This window comes from Mustela nivalis (genome assembly GCF_964662115.1).
Source record: "Mustela nivalis genome assembly, chromosome: 18".
NCBI classification, from domain to species: domain Eukaryota; kingdom Metazoa; phylum Chordata; class Mammalia; order Carnivora; family Mustelidae; genus Mustela; species Mustela nivalis.
The window spans coordinates 45,812,557-45,828,142 of record NC_139037.1 but is presented as its reverse complement, the minus strand read 5'-3'; the positions used below and the strand labels follow the sequence as shown (position 1 = coordinate 45,828,142).

At 45.5% G+C, this 15,586-nt stretch overlaps 1 protein-coding gene across 1 annotated transcript; it reads left to right on the top strand.

The window, feature by feature from the left end:
• Positions 1–1,163: 1,163 nt before the first annotated feature.
• Positions 1,164–12,990, top strand: LOC309853279 (cytochrome P450 2B11-like; the record flags this gene model as incomplete). The annotated part of the gene is made up of 10 exons (XM_082711118.1): positions 1,164–1,175; positions 1,815–2,004; positions 2,088–2,237; positions 2,842–3,002; positions 3,399–3,575; positions 4,394–4,535; positions 5,698–5,885; positions 8,253–8,394; positions 11,204–11,399; positions 12,885–12,990. 10 exons carry the CDS (start codon positions 1,164–1,166, stop codon positions 12,898–12,900), a joined length of 1,374 nt encoding a protein of 457 aa, XP_082567244.1. The 3' UTR covers positions 12,901–12,990.
• Positions 12,991–15,586: the final 2,596 nt, after the last annotated feature.

The window sequence follows — 15,586 nt, the reverse complement described above, 5'->3', positions numbered from 1 at the left end:
TTGCCTGGTCTGTGTATTTCATATAAATGGAATCATACAATATGTGCTCTGTTGTGTCTGGCTTCTGTCACCCAGCATCATATTTTGGAAGTTCATCCACACTGTAGACCATTGCTGTCCTCGTTTCCAAAGACTCTCTCTACTGCTTCCTTTGGGGCAAGGGTCTCCTCGGCCCACAACTCCCTGGGCTGCATGGGAGCTATGCTGGGGCCTTGGATTCCCCGATAGCACCCTTCAATCCCCCTGACACTCAAATAAACATCCAAAGCCTAGTCAGACGGGGATCCATGCTATTCTATGTGAGACCCATCTAGGGATCTTTCTGGAAGGTGAGAACTTCCTCACTGCCAGGTCAGTTCCAAGAAGGCAAAATATTTGCTGAGGAATGAATGAATGAATGAATGGGTGAATCAGGCAACCCAAAGACACCCTCAACACGGAGCTAGACTTCCCCCATCAGACCTTGTCTTTGTCTTCATATCTCATCTTCTTCTGACGACCAGAATAAGTTTCTGTTCCCAAAGAACACAGGATGTACCAGTTCTGCCTTCTAGCTATTCTCAGTCTCTCATGATGCAATGCCACCCTTTGAGAAAACTGGCCAAGAGCCATCCTTGTGGTGCAACCTTCTCTCACCAACCTCTATGTGTTCCACAGGCTGATGCCACTACCCTACCTACAGGAAGGTATTCCAGGTTCAAGGGCACTGTCTGCTAAGATACCTCCAGGCAGCCAGAGGCCAATAGAAAGCTGGTTTTGGGACCCGTGTAAGATGCTAAACATCCTGGCTTCTGCAGCACCTGCCAACTTTGGGCTCCCTGTTGCTGGAGAGCTCCCAAGAGCTGTCCCAAGGTAGATTTATGACACACCCGCCCCCACCAACCCAAAAAAGTGACAAACAACAGAGCAGCCTCCCTTTAAAGAGGGGCAGCAGGATGGAAAGCAGACACAGCCAGGACCATGATGCTGTCAACTGTCCTGTTTCTCGGTGTCCTCATTGGCCTCTTGCTACTCTGGGGTCACCCAACCTCCCGGGGATGCCTCCCTCCAGGACCTTGGCCTCTGCCCTTCCTGGGGAACATTTTGCAAATAGACCACCAGGGCTTTCTCAAGACCTTCCAGTTGGTGAGTTGGAGAGGGGGAAGGAGGAGGATAAACAGAAGATGGGTGGACAGGTAAGAGCTCGCAAGCAGCAAGGCAGTTGGGGTTCAAACTGTGGTTGGGACTTCTCAGGCCAGCTTGGGGATTACCTTCTTCCAGCCTTGATCTGCCATCTGGCCCAATATGTCCACGAGAGAAGCTTCTGGAATTCCTATAAGAAGGAATGCAGGGAAGGTAGACTGGAGGGAGAAATTATGATGGTAGACGTGAAGCTTTGAGCTGGGTCCTGCAAGGCTTGGGAGGGAGAGGTACTAGAGCTTACATATGAGGAGTCACTGTCATTTTTTAAAAAAGATTTTGTTTATTTATTTGAGGAAGAGAGCAGGGGCCAGGGGAGAGGCAGAAGGAGAAGGGAAAGCAGACTCCCTGCTGAGCAGGGAGCCTGCCTGATGTGGGGCTCTATCCCAAATGAGCCACCCAGGCACCCTGAGTCTCTGCCATTTTTTAAATTTGAAGTTGGGAGAGTTCTTGGAAAAGCTGAGAGATGAGAACATTTGGGGCAAGGGTGTATGAGGGAGGCTTGGAAGAAGCTGCAGAGTTCGGGTCTCCCTTCTTCCTTGATAGGGATTCGATAGGGACCAGTGGTGGTGGTTAGGCTAGACTGGAGGGTGTGACCCAGGTGTAAGGATGGAGACTCTTCTCTTGAGTGAGAGAGTGAGAGCTGGACCCCGCCTCCACAGCTGCAGAAGAAATACGGGGAAGTCTTCACAGTCTACCTGGGACCCCGGCCTATTGTCATCCTGTGTGGGTACAAGGCAGTGAAAGAGGCTCTGGTGGATCAAGCTGAGGCTTTCTCTGGCCGAGGACACATCGCCATCATCGATCCCTTCTTCAAGGGGAGAGGTGAATGGGGTGTGGGGGTTGGGAAAAGACTAGGGGACGCCTCATGTGTCCTCCCAAACTTCCCTCTGTGCCCTCCCAATCAGGTGTGGCCTTTGCCCATGGAAAGTCTTGGAAGGTCCTTCGGCAGTTCTCTCAGCTCACCATGAGAGAGTTTGGGATGGGGAAGCAGAGCATTGAGAAGCAAATCCAGGAGGAGGCTCAGCGTCTGGTAGAGGAGCTCCAGAAATCCCAGGGTGAGCCCAGGGGCAGGGGCAGGGGGTGGATGGGCAGGCAGGGGGTGGGTGAGATGGAGACAGAACGACCCAGAGACAGAGAGATGCAGAGACAAGTTCAAGGAAAGAGAGAAGGAGACAGATAGAAAGAGAAAGAGAATGAAGAACACAGGGACACAGAGAGGAAAAGGCAGAGAAAGCAGACAGAGAAGCAAGTCAGAGGGAAAACCCAGGACCCTGACAAAGATCGATCCAGAAGCAGAAACTGTAAAGGAAAGGACATAGAAAGAAAAGGGTAATAGAGTCAGGGGGAGAGGGCCAAGAAGACGGACATGGAAAGAGAGAGGACGGAGAAGAAGGGGCTGAGTCTCAAACAAAGAGCCAGAGACAAAACCAGAGAAAGACGAAGGTGCACCAAGAGGGTCAGATCCAGACAGAGCCCAAGAAAACCATGAGACAAAAGCCTGAGATGTCCAGGAAAAAAATCATAAGAGAACCAGCAAAGGCAGGCTGGCCGAGGGAAAGAGAAAGAGACCAACCAACCAAGCTGAGATGGCACCGGCCAGGTCAGAGCCTCCCAGAAGCACCATGTAGGGCCCTACCATGACAGAACTCCTGTTCACAGGGGCCTATCTGGATCCCACCTTCTTCTTTCACTCCGCCATGGCTAACATCATCTGTACTATCATCTTTGGACAGTGCTTCAATAACCAGGACCCTGGATTCCTACGGTTGCTACATTTAATGAATGATATCTCCGATCTTTCCAGCTCTTTCTATAGCCAGGTGAAGCCAAAGGTTCCGTGGGGAGTGGGGGTGAGCAGGAATTGGGGTGGGTGGACCCTGGGCAAAAATCAGATGCTTTTTGTCTTAACACTGATGCAAGAAGACACCAAAGGTGATGAGTCAGGCTGAAGGTAGGAAATAGACCTTAGGAAAGGGAGGCCTATGAGAGAGGAAATCCCAGTAGAGGTAAGCATGATTGGGCCAGGGTGTACTCGTTCACACACCACTGAGTGTGTACATATATACTTGTTTGCTCAACTGGGAGGCGCGCCATTCCCCAAGGCCAGGGGGTGAATTAAGCCCTTTAGTTATTGCTGTGCCATGCAGGGCACAGCCTCAATCCTGCAGCACCAGCCCAGAGGGAACAAACTCTGGGACCTCCTTGCTTCCCTGCAGATGTTTGAAGTCTTCTCCGGCATCCTGAAATACTTTCCGGGCATCCACAGGGACGTGTACAGCAAAGTCCAAGAAATTGAAGATTTTGTCATTAAGAACATCCAGAGGCACCAGGAAATGCTGGACCCCAGCGCCCCAAAGGACTTCATCGATTCCTTCCTGGTCTGCATGGACAAGGCAAGGGCCAAGCTGGATGAGGGGTGGGTGGGAAAGAGAGCAATGGGCACACTACTGATATCGAGCTAACTTGATATGTTTGGGTACGATGTATGTGATGTTTAAATGTTGAAATACTTCCCTGCAAATTGGTAAGAAAGCCACTAGCCCACCCTCCCTTCCCATCTCCCAGTCCTTCCTCAGCTTTCCCAGACTCTCCTGGAACGGTGGTCTGAGGTAGCAACTAAAAGACCTAGCGACCACCGGCCCCACACAGCGGTTCTTCGGGACCCTTCTCCACCTCCTCGCGTCCTAAATAGACAGAGGCCTATTACTGTTCTGATTGGTCAGAGGCCAATTTCTGTTCTGATTGGTCAGAGGCCCGTGTCTGTTCTGATTGGTCTGGCAAGTGCGTAGCTGGTTATTCAGTATTTCACTATCACCCCTGGATAGACAACTGCAAAGAGAGAGAGAGACCCAAAGAAAGGTAGCAAAAACCAAAAAATATTAATCCCTAACATGTATGGAGTACTTACAAACATAACATCAAAACAACCCCAGATGATGAACTAAGGCACAGAGAGGTTAAGCTCCTTACCCAAAGACTCCTAACTAGTGAATGGTAGGGCTTTAGTTTGGACGTAGGCAGTTTGGGTCCAGAGCCCACCCTTTTGCTCCACTGTTGGCCTCGAATACGGAAAAAAGGAAATACCAAAAAGAAAAAAGAAAGAAAGAAGAAACTGGCACAGAGTTACATGGAGGTGGGTTGGAAGAAAAGATCTAGAAGCTGAGAATCTTTACAAGGGGAGATGTTAAGGATTGTCTGTTGCTATCCCCAGGAGAGCTCTGATCCTGAGAGCGAGTTTCACTTTAAGAACCTTGTCTACACGGTTGTCTCGCTGTTTCTCGCCGGCACAGAGAGCTCCAGCAACACTCTCTTGTATGGATTTGTACTCCTTCTTAAGAACCCTGATGTTGTAGGTGAGCTGGGCATTGGTGGTCAAAGGCCAGAAAGAGCCGAGGGTCTTGCAGCCATACTGGAGGGTGGTCGTGTGATGGGTGAAGACAGATCACTTCAGTCAGCAAAGATACACCCCTGGAGGGACTGGTAGCTTATTATAAAGTTTTGCTGAGAACAAAGCACTTTGGAGTTGACAGGGTAATTTACAGTTTACAAAATGTTTTCCATTCAGTGAAGCTCCTGTGGCTTGAAAGGTACTTTTATAAAGTACATAAGGTGAATTGTAAAATGCTTCATGGTTTAGGAGGGATGCTCCAATCACGGAGTATCATTCACAAAGCATTTCGCAGTTTACAAAACCACATGACTCTTGACAGAACGCTTTGAGGTTAACAAAGAACTTGACTCTTTGAAGTATATTGCTGATGTGTAGCTAATTAGAAAGGCCCTCATTCAGTTCTCATGCTGACAGTCTGCAGATCAGACTTGGAGAAACTCTTATCTAATCAAATTCCCTTATTTTACAGGTAATCAATTTGAGGGCCAGATTGGGAAAGTGGTTTATTCAAGATCACATAGCAAGTCACTGGGACAAAATATGACACCAGTCCCAGCCATACCCATTATTAGTTAAAAAGAAAAGAAAAGAAAAAGATAGCCTTAAGTGTTGAGTGAGTTTCCACCCACCCATCATTACTCAACTGATCTCCACTCATAACTAGAGTGGAAACATCAGACAAGACTTCTCCACAATGAAGCCACTGACTTTCATTCATTGAAAAATCAATGAATGTTCCTTTCTTTTTTTTTTTTTTTTTTTAAAGATTTTATTTATTTATTTATCAGAGAGAGAGTGAGAGCGAGCACAGGCAGACAGAGTGGAAGGCAGAGTCAGAGGGAGAAGCAGGCTCCCTGCAGAGCAAGGAGCCCAATGTGGGACTCGATCCCAGGACGCTGGGATCATGACCTGAGCCGAAGGCAGCTGCTTAACCAACTGAGCCACCCAGGCGTCCCTGAATGTTCCTTTCATTGAGAAGGAACAATAACCCAACATCTTAGCAAAGAGTTCACAAGACACCTCTTCTCCCCAGTCTGCAGATCATCTTCTGTATGACTTTGTTGAGACCACTGTTACTGACATTCCTTGATGTTACCCCCTCCTTCCATCCTTACCATTTTAAGAGAAAGTCCAGGAGGAGATTGACAGAGTGATTGGCTCACACCATCTCCCAGCCCTTGAAGATCGGGCGAAAATGCCTTACACAGACGCCGTCATCCATGAAATTCAGAGATTCAGTGACATCCTCCCCCTTGGTGTTCCGCGCTGTGTCATCAAGGACACTCACTTCCGGGGATATCATCTCCCTAAGGTGAGACCACAGAATCTTGGTGTAGCCTTATGGTTCATGTCTCTGGTCAATGGATCACAATGGGAATTATTATTTCCAGATTTCTATGGGAAGGAGACAGATTTTGGAAATGTAGAAAAATCTTCTCCCTTCTGTCCTTTTTTTTAAACCTTTATTAGATGTTGGATACACTGGGGGGAACCATATACTTACTGAGGTATGTATTACAATAGAGCTGTTTTTTTTTTTTTAAGCATTTTGTCATCTCTCCTACTTTCCTCTTTCATGAGAAGACATTCAAAGCTTTATTTCTCTTTCTATAATTTCTTTAAGTTTATATGAACATGCACTCCATATATACACAGAATAGATAAGTTTATTTTTTAAGGGTTTATTTATTTATTTTAAAGAGAAAGAGAGAGAAAAAGCCCATGGAGGGAGTGTCAGAGAGAGAGACTTTTCTTTTTTAAGGATGTTATTTATTTATTTATTTATTTGAAAGAGAGAGAGCACAAGTAGGCAGAGAGGCAGGCAGAGAGAGAGGGGGAAGCAGGCTCCCCGCTGAGAGGAGAACCCAATGTTGGGCTTGATCCCAGGACCCTGAGATCATGAGCTGAGCCAAAAGCAGAGGCTTAACCCGCTGAGCCACCAAGGCGCCCCAAGAGAGAGAATCTTAAGCAGACTCTAGGCTGAACACAGAACCTGACACAGGGCTCAATCTCACTACCCTGAGATCACAATCTGAGGTGAAACCAAGAGTTAGATGATTAACTGTGCCACCCAGGTGCCCCAATTCAATTCATATTTATCTATCACTTTGAAACTTGTGTTTCCTTCCTTCCCCTCATGTCTTCATGTGCAAATCATTGCAATGTGCAACTTATCTTTTATTGTATGTTTGTGTGTGTGTGTCTTTCTTTTCATAATATAACAATAGTATGCTGTTAGTATATTTTCAAGTCAATACCTATGGTTCTAACTCATATTTTCTGTGGTTGCACAGATTCCCAAGCACAGATATACCTAAGGGTAATATCTAATCACCTAGTGGGCACTAACCCATGAGAATTTAGGCATACTTCCTTTTAGTGCATGTTGCTTTATTGCAGTTGGCAAATATTGCTTTTTTAGAGATTGAAAGTTGTTACAGCTCTATTGTAATACATACTTCTGTAATGTAATGTGTTCTCCATTGAGCATGTATTTTGCTGCCATTTTTCCACCAACCTTTGCTCACCTCATGTCACTGTGTCATATTTTGGTAATTTTCAAAATATTTCAGATTTTTTCATTATTATTATGTTTTTTATGATGGTCTGTTATTGGTGGTTTTCTGAGATGGAATCTACTCTTGGGGAACCTGTTGTTAAGATTATTGAAATGACAACAAAGGATTTAAAATATCACATATTCTCATACTCATGTGCTTTTATGATAAAGTGTTGGTAGGATTTGAGAGGACTGATTCCAATTTTGAAAGAAGTTGGGTAAAATGCTATCCAACAGCATCACATGCTACAAAATTCTTTGTAAAAGGAAGAGTCAATCAATGAGGCAGACTTCATTTTTGTCTTATTTTGAGAAATTGCTCACAACCAGAGGCATGTATCTGGCTTAGTCAGGTAGAGCATCTGACTCTTGATCTCAGGGTCATGAGTTCAAGCCCCACACTGGGCATACAGCTTACTTTAATAAAAAGAAAATAGAAGAAAGGGAGAAAGGAAGGAAGGTAGGAAGGAAGGAAAAAAAGGGAGAAAGAAAGGGAGAAAGGAAGGAAGGAAGAAACAAAGGAAGAAAGAAAGAAATTACTACAGTCATTCCAACCATCAGCAACTACCTCCCTGATCTTTTGGCAGCCGTCAACACTGGGTGAGACCCTTCTCAGCGAGATTATGACTTGCTGAAAGCTCAAATTATGATTAACATTTTTTAGCAATAATGTATTGTGAAATTAATTGTAATTATTAAATATTTTCCCAGACATAATGCTTTTTGCTCACCTAATAGAGTATAGCATAGTGTAAACATAACTTCTATATGCACTGGTTAATCAAAAAATTCATTTGATCCACTTTTTGCATCACCCATGTTAGTGCTGTGGTCTGGAACAGCAGAGCCAAATGTGAAAATTTCAGTCGATGGATTATGGAGAAGTCCGAAGGGTCTTGGAGGAAGAGGGGATGGGTGGGGTAGTTGGTGGGGATACCTAGAAGGCTTGGGACACAACTATTAACCAAATGGGGCAAAGTTACTCAAAATATCAGCCATCAACTGTAGAACCATACAAAGGATGAAGCTATTGTTAATCCATTGTGGATGTACCATCATTGATTCAGCCGCTCCTTGTTCATGCCCATTTGGGTCCTCTTGGCTTTGACACCCTCTTAGGGCACCACTGTGTATCCCTTCTTGAGTTCTGTCCTCCATGACCCATGCCACTTTGAGAAGCCAGAAACGTTCCACCCTGGCCACTTCCTGGATGCGGAGGGCAACTTCAGGACGCAGGAGACCTTTATCCCATTCTCCCTAGGTAAGCTGAGACCTTACCCACATTTTGAGAACTCCTGCTCACCACCTGCCCTTTGGGTGACTTTCTCCCTTTGTCTAACCCCAAACATACAGTGAAGATTTTTGAAAAAGATGAGGATTCGGAAGAAAAGAAAAAGCAAGAAATCTACAGAGACATAGAAGGTGTGGGAGAAGGAAAAGAGGGGGTATAATAGGGAAGACAGAGACTTAAGTCAGTGACGGAGATGAAGTAAAAGATAAAGACACACACATGCTCTCACATTCTCACACAAAGAACAGACAAATGAGGGATCCATTATTGAGCGTTCTGCCATGTGCCAAGAATTCAGAAAGGCATTTGAGCTTTTCTTTCAAAATAAAAAGAACTTTATTATTTTTTAAAAGGTTTTATTTATTCATTTGACAGACAGAGATCACAAGTAGGCAGAGAGAGAGGAAGGGAAGCAGGATCCCTGAAGCAGGCTCCCTGCTGAGCAGAGAGCCTGATGCAGGGCTCCATCACAGGACCATGGAATCATGACCTGAGCCGAAGGCAGAGGCTTAAACCACTGAGCCACCCAGGCGCCCCAAGAACTTTATTGTTTATTTCTGATTTTTATACAAACAAGGAGGCAATAAAATTAAAGTAGAAATCACCTGTAATTTACTGTCAAAATCAGACTTTAACAAAAAATTGAATAGGCTTTATTAACAGATTCATGAATTGGGAAGCATCCCATCTAGCAAGTAGAGAGGAGCTCCAAAACCCAGACTTGTTAATATCACAGAGGATATCCTTCTATATTTTCTGTTAAACATATGCACACACACAAAGGTAGGTGATGGGTAGACAGATAGATAATAGGTAGGTAGATAAAAGGAAGGTAAGATGAAAAAGAGAGCACGGGGATGCCTGGGTGGCTCAGTTGGTTAAGCCGCTGCCTTTGGCTCAGGTCATGATTCCAGGGTCCTGGGATCGAGTCCTGAATCCAGCTCCTTGCTTGGCAGGGAGCCTGCTTCTCTCTCCGCCTCTGTCTGCTATGCACTCTCTCTCTGATAAATAAATTAAATCTTTAAAAAAAAAAAAAGAAAGGAAAAGAAAAAGAGAACAGTAGGGATGGGAAAGAGGAAAAGGAATTGATTTATTTCTTATTTGCCAGTTGTTGAAATCCAAGCCCCAGACTAGAATGAGGCCCAGGGGGGACCTAGGGCAAAAAATATAAGGAATATTCACTCACTGTGGTAGTTGTACAAGTGCCTTCGTTCACCTATCAATTAATTCAATTTTTAGCCACTGGCTTGAAATTTATCATAGGCTAACATTTTAAATCTCCTTAGGTCTATTCCTGGCTTACTTATACTGACCTATATCCACACTGGTTCACGGACGTGTCTTTTCTAGCTATACCATACTATTTGAATTATTATACCTGTGTAATAAGTTCCATTATTTTACAGGGTCTAACTCCCTCCATTACCCTTCTTTCCCACATAGTTACATGGTCATTGTAACACATTTTGTTTTTCTTCCAAGTACTCTTTAGAACTTTTTTTCAAATTCTCAAAAAATCCCACTGGAATTTTATTGGGATTAACTTAAATTTGCAGATTCATCTGGACAGCTTTGACAACTTGAGAAATTTGAGATATGCCAGACAAAACTAGAGTGTGTGTCCACTGAACCAACTCTTGTATGATGTGGTGGCATCTCGGGCTTTTGTTTTCTTAATCAAGTTTTGCATATTTCTTGCTAAATTTATTTCTAAGACACTCAAGAGGAGATAGTGGCTCTTGTTCACAGAGCCTCTTTGTCTCCCTCAACTCAGTGTTCCATAACCAAACGACATAGACTAGTTGTATTCTAGAAAATTTGCTGCATATGGGATCCCACCCAGGCTCCAACTAGATGGGACACTTCTGTGGTGGTTGACCCCAGCTTGCAGGGAGAAAGGAGAGGCAGGGGTGATTTTCTGAATGTTTATCAAGTATGACGAGGCCCACCAACCAATTGAGACTGTCACTGGTTGGGGTATGGGGACTGGGTCTGGAAGGCTCATGCCATTAGTGCTGATTGCGGGTAGGTCCAGGGGCTTGGAGGAGACCAAGGTGATCAGAAGAGTGGGACACTTAGAAGGTCAGAGCAGCGGCTGCACATTGAGAGTTCAGAGTAGTTCTATATTTTATTTTTTTAAAAGATTTTATTTATTTATTTGACAGAGAGATCAGGAGTAGGCAGTAGGCAGAGAGAGAGGGGGAAGCAGGCTCCCTGCTGAGCAGAGAGCCCGATGAGGGGCTTGATCCCAGGACCCTGAGATCCTGGGTGGCTCAGTGGGTAACCACCCAGGCATCCCCCAGAGTAGTTCTACATTTTAATAGCCTGTTAAGTAGAGGGGCCCGCCTCCTAGGTATGGTCCAGACCCAAGACCTCAGAGGCTTCAGTTCCCCTCTACTTCTCTCTCATGATTCCTCATATCCAGGGCATGCTTGCAAGATTTTTTCCACTATTTGCACATTTTCTCAAAACATCAGCTGAGCTGAGAATATACTTAACTAGAGATATCACAGAGAAAGAACTCTTAACAGGCAAAGACTGGGGACCAAGAGAGACAGAGGAGGACACCATAGAGGACAGGCTGAGACACGTGGGACCAGATAGAAACAGGCATGCACGAATACACTGGTGTTGCCTGTGTTGAGGACGACAAGAACAGAAGTACCTCATATGTAAATTTGTGTAAATGAGCACGCAAATGTCCCAGGAGAGTGGGGGTGGGGCAGCTGAGTGCTCCTGAGGGCTCCCCCAATGACACAAGTCCCCCTCACACCCTCAGGAAGACGCTTCTGCCTGGGTGAGAGCCTGGCCCGCTCGGAGCTCTTCCTGTTCTTGACCTCTGTGCTACAGAACTTCACCTTGAGATCTCCCAAGGCCCTGGAAGATATTGATATCACTCCCCGGAGGAATGGGCTGGGAAAAATGCCCCCTGAGTTCCAGCTCTGCTTCCTGCCCCGCCAGGGAGTGGCACCAAGGTTGTAGATCCCCTTGGAGCTCTTCCTTCTAGCCCCCACCTCTGCCCACAGGCAGTCTGTGGAGGCCTCCTGACTCCTCCCTGCTCACTCTCCCCTGGGGAAAATCCCTTCTGTAATCTCCTCTGTTTGCATACTGTCTTCACCCTTCATCCCTAGATGGCCTGCCCTGTTGATGGAGGGTAAAACCTTGGCCTTCAGGGCCATGAAATACCTTCAGTAACTTGGTGTCATCACCATCCATTGTGCAGTTGGGGAAACGGAGGCCCACACCTATACCCAACCACCCCTAACCCTCCTGTTCTTTCTCTGAGTTGAAAAAGCCACTGTGGCCCTCAGCCTCTGGGCTGTGTACTTTAAAACACCTCCCCTATTTCTCTGCTCTTATCCACGAAAACCGAGATCAAAATAAAGTTCTACTCTTTCTGGACCCAACGGCTATCTTGCTACCATGCCTCTTGTTTTTCCTTTTCTTTTCTTCCTTTTTTTGGGGGGGGGGGGGCTAAAATTCACATAACAAAATTAAACACTCACCATCTTAAAGTATACAATTCAATGGCATTTTGTACAATCACAGTATCATGCAATCATTGTCTCTGTCCAGCATCCAATCATGTTCTTCGCCCCAAAAGGAAACACTGTACTTTTGAGGGCTGAATAATATTCTGCTGGATGGAAATACCACGTTTGGTTTATTCCCCCATCAGGTGATTGGCACGTGGCTTGTTGACACCTTTTGGCTCTTGTGAACAGTGCCGTTGTGGACATCTGTGTGCAGGGTGGCCTTACGTTTGTTTTACTCTCCACTGGGAATGGAAGGCAGGTGTTCTTCCATTTCTGCCTTCGGACCTGAGGCTCTGGAAGGATGGGGCCAGAACTCCCCTCCCAGATGCTCCTCCAAAGTGGCATTGAAGATTCCATGAGACAGTATGTCCAGAGTGGCTAGAACATGGCTTGGCACCAAGCAAATAGCCCTGAAGTGTCTGACAAGTAAATAAATCCTCCAGGAGGTGACGTCATTGGCCTGAAGGCAGAGCCTGACATACCAGAGTCCAGTGACTCTCCAGGCTGAGCTCTTGACACTGGGGTGCTGTGGAGAGGGGGTGCCTGTCCATTCAGCCCTGTGCCTCGGTTTCCCTCCTGTCCCATGCTGAGGGGCCATTCAAGGCATGTCTGGAGTAAGGCTGTTGCAGGGAGAAGCATGGGAGGGGTAGCTAGTTCCTATACCCACGAGGATGGATGTGGGGATAGGGGGTCCCAGTCAGCCAGAGTAACGCCCCTTCCCTGTCCCATCCTCTCTGCCTCAACCCCAGACACGTGCTTGGTCCCAGTGCTCAGGAGAAGGGAGGCAGTGTTCTGGGGTGGGTGGGGGCTTACTGCATCTCTGATTATGGTCTTTGGACAGTCTGGGTTATACCTTCACAGCTGAGGGATGGGTCACGGTTGAGGTCACATGTGGAGCTAACCAGTGTTTCTTCCCTTCCCTAGGGAATTGGGGCCATGAACCGTAAGACTCAGGCTCAGCTGCGGCAGGTGGCCAGAAGGAAAGCTGTGGAAGCTGATTTGTGTGGGATGGAGGTTGGTCAAGAGCCATTGATGGGCCAGCCCAGGCATCCTCCAGTAGGGGTGAGATTGGGTTGCTGGCACTAAACTCATGGGGAATCAGTGGGAGTGGAAGATGGAACAGAGAGAGCCAGGTAGAAACTACTGCCTTTTAGAACCTTGCCTTGGAAGTCTGGTATGCATTCCACTGGCCAGGGCAGCTACAAATTCCACCCAGATTCCAGAGGAGGAGAAAGAAGTGACATTGAATAACCAACAATTCACATACTTAACAAAGCAGGAGACCATCAACAAACATGTACCTATTTACAAATTACTACTTAGGGTACCCAGGACCTTACACTGTGTCAGAGACTTTGCCTCTTGTCAGTAATTTATTTTAAATTATGTATCAGTCTATTTATCTTTCCAAAATGTAAAGTGTTTTGCAGTTGAAGAGCACTTTATAATTACAGAGGTATTTGATGTGGACAGATTATTTTGCATTTAAAAATATTGTTTGCCTTTAGCAAAACTCTTTGAGGCAGAGTGTTCTGTAGTATACAGAACTCCTTGTTGTTTACAGAACATTCTGTAGTTTTTAAGTAGTTTGACATTTACAAAGCACTTTACCACTTACAAAGATTCCAAATGGCACATGGGATAGAGTATTTGTAAACACTGCACGTGGTCTATACAGCATTTTGTAACATAAAAATTTTTCTGTTTACAAAAGATCTTAGCAGAGTGGCAGGGTGCGTTGTAATAAAGTGATTTTTTTCCATTTGACAAAGTGCATATTTAGTAATTCCTTTGTAGCATTCACAGAGAAGTTGTCATTCATGAAGGGCTTTATTTCTACCTATAGTACAAGTCAAAATAGAACAGCACTTGATCAAGGTTGAAAAATAAAGCCCTTGGGCAGTTTACAAATCCTCCAGGTTTCATCTGATGTTAGGATGCTGAGATGGTGATTAGGCAGCAAATCAGGGAGATGTCTCTGCCCAATGGGAACTGACATCAAGTCGGGGAGAAAATTAAAAAATAAAATCATAGCAGACAGTGATGAGCGCTATGAAGAGAGCTCAGAACTGATGAAGATAGGAAATGAATAGGAAGAAGTGGGGAGCAAATTCAGAGCAACAGTGTTCAGTCACAGAACACTGCAAAAGACCTCCCAAACCAACCAGCTATTTATAAGGTGCTTTCCTGCTTACAAAGCACTTTTGAAGTCACCATCACACTTGATTCTTAAGATAGCTTTGGGAGACGAGTAAATATTATGAGTAAATATCATAAACTATTTTTTACTTATTATTTTTTTAGAGAGGGCGGGGGGAGGGCCAGAGAGAGAGAATCTTAAACGGGCTCCATGCTGGGCTTGTGGCTCAATCCCACGACCCTGAGATCATAACCTGAGCCAAAATCAAGAGTTGGACGCTTAACCAACTGAGCCACCCAGGTGTCCCATAAGTTGCATTTCTTTTCTTTTAAAGATTTGATTTATTTAGGGCAAGATTTTACTTCTTTAGGACCCCCCTTGGGTCCCCTCCCTCCTTGGGATCTTTGTATGATCACTGTTGTCACTCAAAAAACCTTGCTTTGTTGCTGCCCACTAAAAAATATATAGATATAGATGATATAGATATAGATATAGATATCGATATAGATATAGATATAGATATAGATATATTTACTTACTTATTTGAGAGGGAGAGCGAGCAAGCACAAGCAGGAGGAGGGGCAGACAGAGGGAGAAGCAGACTCCCCGCTGAGCAAGGAGCCCGATGTGGGCTCGATCCCAGAACCCTGGGATCATGACCTGAGCCAAAGGCAGATGCGTATCCAATTAAGCCACCCAGGCATCCCTGGAAATTGGGTTTAGGTAAGGTCATGTGGGTGGAGCCCCCAGGGTGAGATTAGAGCATTTATAAGAAGGGGAAGTAGAATGCCTTGGTGGCTCAGCCAGTTAAGTGTCCAACTCTTGGTTTTGGCTTCAGGTCATGATCTCAGGGTTGTGAGGCTGAGCCCCATGTTCGGCTCTGAGCTCAATGCAGAGTCTACTTAAAGATTCTCCCTCTCCCTCTGCCTCTCCTCCCCGTGTGTGCCCTCTCTCTCTCTCTAAAATATATAAATGAAATCTTTTAAAAAAAGAAGAAGAAGAAGACGAGGAAGAGATAGCAGGCACCATGTACCCTCTCCCCACCATCTGACAATAGTGGGAGAAGGCAGTGTCTGTAAGCCAGAAGCTGCTCACTGAGAAAAGGATCCATCAGCATGGATCTTGATCTGGGACTTCCTATCCTCCCGAACTGTGATAAATAAATGTGTTTAACCCACACGGTCTGTGGTTTTTTTGTTATGGCAGGCGGAGCTGACTACAACATGTACCAGGCTCATACCTACTCTGATAAAATAGGCTATACCCTTGAGGATTGACTGCACCCAACAGCTCACTTGTTTGCATGGCCATGGTCAAGGTTCCACCTGTATCCTAGCTACCCAGTTTACCTAGTCTCCACTGTTTCATACTTATTATGGCTTTACCGTTTACATGGCTCAAGTTATGAGAACAGAACAACACAGAAAGGACCCCCTTGGCAAGCTCACCTAAGTTCACCTGAATGCACTTTGACCATCACAGTCCA